Below are 11,032 nucleotides of genomic sequence, written 5' to 3'. Positions count from 1 at the left end.
GAGACAAGTTCCATGACACCTAGCGTAATTAAAAATGAAAATGTGTGTTTTATCTTTCTTATAAATTTCATGATATTGTAATTTTACTTTTTCATCCGTCTTGTAAAATACATAGATACTAAATAAAATACTTATTCCTCAATTTTTAACAATGGGGGAAAATTATGCTATCAAATAGTTGAAGAAACAATGGAAACGGTTTCAGCTTCAAGCAAAAATTTAATTTATTTTTGGATACTAAGTAAAAAAATAATTTTAAAAAATTTCCAAAATTAAAAAAAATAAATCTTAAGAGTATTAAGATTATTTTGAGTCTTAAGATTAAGTATCTAAAGAGTAAAAATTTTGAAGCTGTGTAAAATTTTTGTCTAGTAATATATCAAAAATCATCATGGAAAAATACCGCTTAATTTTTAATTAATTAAAATTTCAAAAAAATGCACTTTTAAATCTTTCAAGTTACGTATGCGATAAATTTGTTTACTGTGGGTCAAACACAAAAGCCCACGCACGCACGCACGCACACACACATTCTTCTTTATTAATAGTAGAGATCAGTAGAGATTGTTCATTCAATTATTACCCGATTTTCCCGCTATTTTTCCTTATCTTGATTGCAACAGTAATGAAAAAAGACGAAAGTAGGAGTTTAATATGTATGAGCCTATGTTAAAAGTCGAACTGGAGAATATGTGAAAGGGAACACGTTGCTATTGTGAAAGGGAACATGATGCATGTGAAACGACTTCGTTTTACGAAGGACGCGATATGAGATGAAAACACTTTATATATAAGTGCATTCTGCAACTACTGCTATTTTTAGAAAAAACTTTAGTGAAAAGTACACGGTATTCTCTAATTCAGTAAAACTAAATACAATTAAATTGCAGTATTTTGTTTAATAAAAATTGTTACATTATATTCGTATGCTTATTCAAATACTTTTTAAAAATAAACAACGTAACAATAGAAAAATATTATGCAATAATTTTAATAACGAGAAAATCAAAATATTAGAAAATAGAAACTCAAAAAGAAATTGTTTAAATTCATTGAGTTGGTTCTAAAATTCTAAGTACGCTTAAAAACTCGCTTTATGTCGATTATTTGGTTGCAAATGTTCATATATATATATTTTTAATTCTATGTCAACTTGTCATTGATTGCAGAATAAATGGTAATGCGGTTTCTTCAAAGCAGGGCCATCGATGCTTTCTTATGCATTTTAATCTTTATTACATCGTCTGATGCGAAATTTATTATTTTAAACCTAAACTTTATTATTATTTTTTTTAAAGAAATTCGTATGTAACTTTTTTTCAAAATTTTATCTAATACCACTTCTTTTCTTTCCTTTTTTGATAACTTTTCCATTTGTAAATTTATTTTATGTTGAATTTCCTATCTTGTACCAAAGGGGGAAAAATAATTTTTTTTTTATGTATTTAGTAGAATGTATTCCTTAACTTATTTGTATTACTTGTAATGCTTAAAGGCATAATGTTGAAATAATGGAGTAAGTCACAGAATTTTATTTAGTCTATACTTATACATATATTTATTTTAGAATTGAATTAAATATCTCAATTGATTCAAAAATAAATATTAAATTCTTTATCTCAAAGGAAGATAAATTTCTTTCCGATAAATCAAATGAAAACTATCTTAACATTCCAGTAAACTTTTCAATTTTCGGCATATTAATCAAATCATTTCTTTGAAACGTTTAGCGCTGCCATCTAGGGAATAAATTTGAAAGGATTATGTCAAGATCTTTTTTATACATTAACCTGTTTCTTGTTATAATTGCCTGTATATATCGCAACAAATGCTTCAAAATATAAAATTTTAAAAGGATTTTTTAATATTTAATTTGTATAAATATAATATTTGGTTTACCACCACATATATTTGATTTTTTCTTCGTTTTTTGTCTCAAAGATAAACGTTCGTATCAAATAAACATGTCAGGCATTTTTCAATTGAACTCATAAAATTTGATTTCAAATTTATCAATACACCTTAAATCTCAAAACTGAGAACTTAAAAGTATTCTTCGCTTTTATAAATTCCACTAGAAAACATAATTTTATCAGCTTTATATGAGGAAATTTTATACATGAATTAATCAATCCCATTAGTCATCTAACGTCTCGTTTTAAAACTAAACACTATTCTAAGGCCTGGGACAGACCTCTTAACCGTAAATGAACTGTGCTTAGAAGCATGTTCTTATTAAAATTTCTGAATCATTCAAACAACAGGACATTTCATTCTCAACATAATTTTTAATTGTCTAGATTTATAGTGAATCTATGTTGGTTCTTGAAATAACGGATTCAGTTCCGAAATTAAACCTTTCACTTTGTTTTCCCGAAAAGACTGAGTCACAAGAATTTTAATTTTTTCTCTAAACGCTAGGTGCACATTATATAAGTCTTTATATGAAAGACCATAATTCATAGTGAGTACTTATTATCAAATTAATTGCTATATAAACGAATTGTTCAGAAATATTACCTAAATTTATAATCATGTTTTGTTTAATATTTGTTTCATAATAAGCTGCCTTTGGCGACTAGTTGATGTCTTGATAAATGTTTGTTAAAAATTTTAATTAAATATTTTATTTAATTATGTTTGAATGGCTTTCTAAGAATATAGAATATTTTTAACATCCGACTTTGACAGACATGTAATTCCAACTTTGACAGACATTTTAGCAGCCTTACATTATTCTGTTCATGGTGCTATGCTTTTCTTTCTTATTAATATCTTTACACATTCCAATTATATAACAAAAAATAGCAACAGAATTTTTAAAAAATGGCTGTTTCTTAAAAAGTCTTTAGAGTTGCTTGATTTTGATGTTAAACAACTTTAAGCACAGCAAAATTTCATAGATTGCGAAAATACAGTATTTTTTACGCTATATTCAATATTTTATACAGTATTTTTTAACAATTCGATATTTTTCTTTATATATATATATCTATATATAAATGCAGTATTTTTTTTACATTGAAACCTACCCAACATGGAAAAAAAAATAAAGCTAATAATCCAAACCATTTTCTTTTTGCATAAATTTCAGCAATACAGCATTGTTGAAATGTATTGCTGAAATTCAAACATTTTCCATCAAATATGTAAACGTGTGATTTACTTTCAATATACGAAATAATTGGAGATTCTGCTGATTATCTTTGCAATTCACAAGATAAAAAAAAAAATGGAATTATATTATTGGGAAAACTGTTTGTAGATAGATTACTCAAACATTTAAGTTTTTAATGGCACTATCATATCATGGGATTTGATCCAATTAGAAAGGGTCATAATAAACAAAGCGGGCGTAAAATTATTAAAATTTTATGGATCTTATGTACATTACAATTTGATACTCAAAAATAATTTCTTAAACATATAAATATATGCATAAGTAATTCATAAGAGACTTAATCGAAATTGAATACTAAATAATATTCCCGGATAACTAACAGGTAGCAAAAGGCGGCTAGTTTTTAGTATACGTCATATCTAAAATGTAATAAAGTTATTCTAAAGGTATCAAATTTAAAAGTGGTTGTTATGTTTCAAAACGATCAGATTGATATTTTATTCTACAAATTTTAGAAACTTATTATGAAATAACGGCACGATTATAAAGTAATTATTTTTTGAAAATTCACAATCGGCAATAATTCAAGGCCAAGCTAGAAGCTTTTAAAAACTTACGATTCCGCCGATAAAATTGTTAAAAAAAAATTGCTACCATACAATGAATTTTGCCGCTAATTATACAAATCCACCCGATCTCTTTTAACAGCTCGGTAAGAAAAGAGCGGCATTGATGAAAAGATCGTTCTTTGAATTTGTCCCGTTTTAAATCCACCGGTTCAATTAATTTATCTTGGAAAAAAAAAAAAAAAAACACACAAGATAGGAGAAAAAATAATTTTCTCTTCAGTATTGAATTCCTTTAATCTTGCCGCATTTAAAGTTGACAGTAAAGTTAGGAAATTTTCGTTTCGAATTAGGTATTTATACTTTTTACCATTTTAAAATCGCTTACTCAGTTTTGGAACATTATACACAAAAGGGATCATTTTTAACACGAATTGTTAAATAATTATTGCTTATTTTACAGCTTTTTTGTAACAAAAACTATCTTTAGTATTTGAGTACTTTTTGTGCATGAAAGTTATTTATCAGATATAAATACAGCTTTCAATAATACAGATTTCACTTATATCCATTGTCCCATATATCTGGTTACATTTTCTTTCCTTTCTATGTACATATAAAATTTATTATGTATTAAATGAATAATTTTTTTACATAATTTGGCAAAATTCTACAAATTTGTTGTAAAGGTCGTATACCAAATTTCAATCGTCTAGCTCTGAGTTTTTGAGTTATCTTTGTCAGAAACAGACAAACGGACATTCTCCAAAAATGTGTTTTTCAAATTTAGGGTGGTCAAAAACGTGAACATTCTCCAAAATCACGAGTAATGAATGGCTGCTTATTACTATACATCTAAATTATGAGATAAATAAAAAATTAAATTAAATATAATCAAGAAAATTTTATGAAATCTTTGAAATGCCATTATGATGATCACAATTATTATTTACAAAATTAGAAGAACCCGTCAAAAAGCTACATGGAATCATGTAGAATCAAGATATACAATTTAATCAGGTCTGGTTTACATTTTTGAACGAATAATGTCTATAACTCATTTGTTCAAGAAGAAAGACAGAAATAATAAAAAAAAAGAGAAATTTATGCGTAAAATAGAATATTTGTTCAGCAGTTTCAAGGAAATAATAAAAATAACGATGAATATATTTATTTAAGGATTAACAGAAGGAAGAAATATCAATTGTTTTTAAAAAATGAGATTTAAATAATTTAAAATAATAAAACCTAAAAATAATGATAAACCTAAATAACTTCTATAAACCGAATAATAAGCAAACGACTGCCGATTACTTGATGGAAATATAATTTTCCGATTATTTCTATCATACCATTAAATATGAATTTTATAGAGAATTTTTGTTTGTAATTTGATATTTAACACAGTTAACTTAATTATTATGAAAAAATTATGTACAAAGTACCCATTAGCAGGGGTTTTTAGTCTCAAGTTTGCCAAACGAAATTTCAGTCAAAATTTTATGAGCGATTTTCATAATTTAAAAATCGTTATTTACAAATTCCGTCTCTTTTATAATTTTATTATATTTACTATTATTAATAATTAGGTAACATCAATTACAAAAAAAAAAAAAAAAAAAAAAAAAAAAAAAAAAAAAAAACGTAAAAATTCGATTTTCGAATTTTTAAAGCAGTTGAAATTCAATCGAAACATGATTTTATACAAGCAAATGAAATATCTTTTCATATATAAATGCGAGATACAATTTAATTTAAATGTTAATTAACTTCCTATTTTTTTAATCATAAATAAATAGTCCATGTTATTTCGTTCTTCTTTTCCCTCATTTTTTAACCTAAATCTTTCTTTTTTATTTTAGCTATTTCTAGTAAGTGCTTTAAAATTGCAGATGCTTTTCTTCTCACACTGCAAGTGAAGGAATAAAAATCCCTAATACCTACGCATTCTCTTCAGATACCTATGATTCCCTTTCTTAAATCGACACATATAAAAGAAGTTTCTATCAGTACCTCTTAGCGAAATTAGTAAAGGGAATAATTTCTGACACTTTGCTCTTGTGTTGTGATGTAAAATACCACCTCGTGTACAAATGAAAATAAATTAGTTTATTCCAAGTCTTTTTTTGGGGTGGGCACGCATCTGCAATATTATGTTACATAAATGTATCTTCAGCTAGATTTAAGATTAAGAATAATGTAATTGGTTGTCAAAAAAAAATTATCAACAGGTAAGATACAATCTATTTCATTATTCTAGTATAGCATAGACACTTAGATTCAGGAAAGAAAAATAAATAAATAAAGCGTAAAGAAGATTTTTTGCCACATGAAATGTAATTTATTTTTAAAAAAAGTTCCGTTTTGAAACTACTAATTTTTAACTGGGGCCATATGGTATCTCTTTGTAAAGCCTCAGACCTCACTCGCAGGTGGACGATTTAACTTGCATATGAAATTTCACATAACACACATTTTCGGTGGTACCGAGTCTTAAACCTTACAATTTCCCCGCATTTAAGTTGTAACTCTACTACAAGAACATGGCAAACTTTTAAACAGAAATTGCATTTTACAACAACTCTTTAATTTTTTAAAATTTTATTTCTAAAGTAATAAGTAATTGCCCAGAAATGCCTATCTCATGTCAGTAATATCGAATTATACACAAATAGAAGAAAAAAATTAAGCATAAAATTCAATGCAATCAAAAAACGCTAAACAAAATCAATGCCAATCAATATACTTTATTGAGCCATAAATTATTACAAGAAGAATCTTCTGCGACTCGTTTCCATTTCATGTCTCTTAAGTATCCACTCGTATTCCCCAAATTTTGTATCGAAGGTGTTTTTCTGAAGACTGCGTAAACGAAGAGTGAATCTAGGCCCAATTTCTTGCAAAGCCGCCCGGGATTCGTTTTTAAATTCGTACCTGTGATGTCGCACAAATATGTAATCTCTCTGATTATGAAAGGTTACAACTCTTCGGCCACGGAAATCTGGATTGTACTGGAAAAGGGACGTAAACAGTCGACCAATGGAAAGACCCAGTCGAGTACGGAAGTTGTTCATAACAATTTCCGGCTTATGAGATGTCCATTCAGCACGATTTTTAATATTTTTACAGTACTTGACGCTGCTTATTCTGAAAAATGCCGTAGGACCTTCTGGTAGATGGATCACCAACATACCAGTGGGATGTCTTCTATCTTCAGTGACAACTACAACATTGGTGAATTCCCGACGTTTGGCTTCTTCAACTAGTTTCTTCAAACTCGCATGGCGACGATAAACAAATATCGAATCTTGGATTAATAATTTTAATTCTCTGCAGAAGCGGATGGTCCAGGTGTGTGGATTCTCACTGCAAGTAATGACAACTTTAGGAGGTTCTTCTCTGTTGTAATAGCTCGAAAACTCATCAAAGCTCTGGTCGGCTTGGATCTCTTGATCTTCAGGATCGACCATTGTTTCATCGGGTTCTCGGGTATTTTCAAGGGTTCTGGGAACTTGTTTCGGGACATTTTCACCAGCAGCGATAGCTTTGGCTTTTGCTTTCTTTTTAGCCTTTTTCAATTTAAGTTTCTCTTGCTTTAATTTCAAATATTCTTCAAGTCGACGCTGCTTGTTTTTGATCTCAGAAATGTTTCTCGCTGAAAAGAAAGAAAACGAATTAATTGAGAATTCATTAAATTTTGTAATTAAGTCAATAAAACAGGTGTAACATCGACATGTAATACCTCTTCAGAGGTCAGCCAATGACAATCAACGAATCACCTGTCACTCGCTAGTCTCTTGTGACTTTTATAGATATAATCCTGACATTCTTATGTAAGCGGTTTTATTCGGTTAGATAATAGTTTTATTGTTTTCTTGTTGCCTAATGAAATTAAAACATTCGAAAGGATAAAATCCCTGAAAAAAAGTACAAACATAAATTACGAAATTGCTATATCAAATGGTTCCCGTTAATGGAATGTCAATATTGATGTGAAAAATACCAGCAAACGCTGAGACAATTCTTACAGAGTGAGTAAAAATAATTTATTAAGAACAGAAAGCAAAGGGACTCGTTACATTCTTGAATATAAATTTGCCTAAAAATATAAAACAATAATATATCTCCTGTTTAAAAATGTCAATTAATTTGTCAGGATGATAAAACTCATTGCATATGAAATTTGCTCTTTGTTTCAGTTCAATATCACATAATAAAATGAATATATATTTTTTTCCACCTGCAAATTAAAATCATTTACAAAACTTCAAAACATTTAAAAAAAAATTGTAAAGATTTTAAATTTTTTTTTTATCCATTCATGACTATCCTTTTTTTATATAAAATTTTAGTAATCAGTAAGAGGATGACAAGCAAACAGTTAACAACCATTGTAAAAAAAGAATAAATTTAAGAAAATTAAATTTCTTATATATAAAAAAACCTTAGTAAAAAATTAAAGGCATTTTAGAATTGGGGGAGGGGGGGGATCGGTTCTTATAATAAAGAGATATATCATATCAGTTCAGAAATATGTTTATCTACAATTTTTTAACTTCAATATTCAAGATTTTAAACAATTTAATTGCAGTTATTAGATACCTATTTCATTAAATAAAATATTTCTATTTACTAGTTTTATTATTTATTAATGATTATAAAGATTAGTACACATAAAATCAAGATATTACAAGCACTTGAATTAGAAATCATTAGTCTAAAAAATAACTATCGGTAATAATTGAATTTTTTGAATTAAAAACAATATTAAACAAAATGTAAAATAATTGTCTTTTAATAAAAAAAATAAAATAATGGTTGACATAGTTATTTAATCATGATAAATATATATTGAAAATGCATCACATTTTCACAGAGTGCTAAGTGACACTGTTGGCTTAACTTTTAATGACTTTCATCACTTAAATGATTATGGAGAATGATAATCTGTGATTATCAAACTTGAGTAAAGTGAAGAATTACATATTTCTTTCTTTCTGTTTTTTTAATGCCATATAAGAGATTCATAAGTGAGCTAAATGTGATATCCAAGCCAATTTTGAAGCACATGGAGACATGATGAAAGAGAATGGGAAGGTGATTTTGGAAACAGAGATTCTTAATTTTCATCCTCAAGTTAAAAATATACAGAAAGCTAAATTGTACATGAAATCAAAATGAAAATGATTACTAAAATGCTTTGTTCTTATAATATTCTATTTTCGTCAAGACGAATATAAATAATTTGCCTTTCATATTGCTTTTTGTTTAATTTGGATTATCATACAAAATTTATACTCAAAGTTGTATCCTTTGCATTTTTGTTTTTGAAGCAATGTTTAATGCAGTCTATTTTCTAATGATCTTAGTTCATCATTTCAAACACACACTAAGAGTGGATTAAAAAATATTAAACATTTAGGACAAATTCTCAATACATAGAACTTTTGCTAATGTTGCTTTAAAACAAAATTAGCAATTTTAAGTAATATATGAAGCCTGTTTAACATACTTTTATAATTACTATCATTGTATATCATACGGAATGCCACAAATTGCAAATGAAAAAAAAAAAAAGTCTGGAAATAATTTGGTAATTGTACTATTCAAAAAACAATAGCTAGAAAGTACAATATAGGAGGAATTAATCACAGAAATTAGAATAGCTGGTAAAATAATTTTCTATTAAGTTTATTACAATTTATTTAAAATTTAGAAATTTTAATTTCATTTTTATTAACTTTGCGTTATTCTTAAGCTTTCTAAATTCTCATATATCTGGCATAAGCAATTACAAAAATTAGCTAAAATTAATATTCAATTCAAAATGCATAATTCTTTGTTGTTTATATAGTTTTAAAATTGAAATAAACTATTGAAAAATAAATGGAAATTTAATAACTATACATTACAAAAAGCTGAAAAAGTTTCCCTTTGATTTTTGATATTTTTACAATTAAAAAATTAGCTATTTTAGTAATTCTTAGCTGATAATCTGCTAAGATCTCTAAGCAGCAATAGTCCTCAAGTTATAGTAATGTTGACTTGTAATTAACAAAATGGACAAATATCTGATTTTGCAAATAAAAACCTCTTTAATAGAGGAAATGCAATTTATGTTTTTTTTCCTTAAAAAAAATATGTTTTACATTGTGTATGTACCACACGAAACAATAAATATAATTGAAAGACTCAAACTGTCATATAAAATGAAGCTGTATGTAAACTGTAATATGAAATTATGCTAATTTTACAAAATGTAACAACGATTTATGTATTACAATGCAATGGTCACTTGAGCCTTAATGTAATATAATTCTTTCTTATCAATTAAAAAACAAGCTATTTTTGTTTTGACAATTTGAAAAAGGTTTGCCGAAATTCTCTCAAAATCGTAGTACAAAAAATAAATAAAAACTCAAATCATGTAAGCAAGAATACATCACAAGAAAAAGGATAATTTTGTACTGAATTCTGAGATTTTTACAACATTATAATTTAAAATTGGATGATTTCACAAATAAAAACTTCACATCTTAGAAAAAAAAAATTAAAGAAATACAAAATAACTGCATTAACAGAAAATTTATATAAAATATGCAATAAAATAGAATTCATTAAATAATCATTACATAGTTTAAATATAAATTTACTTAAACTTTCTGCAAATTGTAGATACAGATAGAGAATATTGATTTAGAATAAAACAAATTTGATATGGTACTCATTTAATAAAACATTTTCAATTATTTTATGATTTATTCTTTTATAAATAGATTGAATAAAAATCTAAAACGTATATTGATTACATAATTCTGTCAGTACAAATTTGATAAATAGTTTCCACATTGACATCACTGGATATTAAAATTAGAATTAGTTTGCATTAGAAGAATTAGAACTATTTTGAATTTTAAAAATATGATTTAATATGAAAGAAAAAAATGCACCTAATACTGTGTTTAAAAATTCCAAATATATAAATATATACTTAATTGGTACTAAGGAAACGGTTACCTGGAATAAGTTTGGGTATTTCGTCTTCCATTATTGAACAGATTATAAGTATATTCTTTTAAAACGAGGTAATAATTGTAAGAGCTTTATCTTTTCAATGAACTTTTTCAGATAGATGATCTCTATAAATAATTTTATTTTAATTTAGATTTTCCACGTTTTACTTTACGTTATTCCAAATTATGTTGTAAATAAATAAGGAAAAACGATTTCGATTAATCGATCCGGTTATACATTTGCTTATGAGATGAAATTTCTGAAAGGAAAAATAATAAAGGATATATTCTTACCTTTTTCGAAAATAAAAAGCTGTTAAATTTTTTAAAAG

General features: G+C 26.5%; 1 protein-coding gene across 1 annotated transcript; it reads right to left on the bottom strand.

Annotated features, from left to right (window-relative positions):
* Nucleotides 1–6,414: 6,414 nt before the first annotated feature.
* LOC129988275 (ribosome production factor 1-like) lies at nt 6,415–10,909 on the bottom strand. Its single transcript, XM_056096464.1, has 2 exons — nt 10,705–10,909; nt 6,415–7,342 (listed from the first exon to the last, which is right to left on the bottom strand). Exons 1-2 carry the CDS (start codon nt 10,733–10,735, stop codon nt 6,453–6,455), a joined length of 921 nt encoding a protein of 306 aa, XP_055952439.1. The 5' UTR covers nt 10,736–10,909; the 3' UTR covers nt 6,415–6,452.
* Between the last annotated feature and the right edge of the window lie 123 nt (nt 10,910–11,032).

The sequence above is a fragment of the Argiope bruennichi genome, chromosome 10, assembly GCF_947563725.1.
Source record: "Argiope bruennichi chromosome 10, qqArgBrue1.1, whole genome shotgun sequence".
Classification (NCBI taxonomy): domain Eukaryota; kingdom Metazoa; phylum Arthropoda; class Arachnida; order Araneae; family Araneidae; genus Argiope; species Argiope bruennichi.
This window is presented reverse-complemented; position numbering and strand designations above follow the sequence as displayed.

What these genes read in the sequence shown, in the direction of transcription:
- LOC129988275 (XM_056096464.1), bottom strand. Translation starts at nt 10,735, where the DNA reads ATGGAAGACGAAATACCCAAACTTATTCCAG. An exon ending in AATACCCAAACTTATTCCAG is followed by an intron (nt 7,343 to 10,704) that starts GTAACCGTTTCC and finishes CTTTCTTTTCAG; the next exon opens with CGAGAAACATTTCTGAGATC.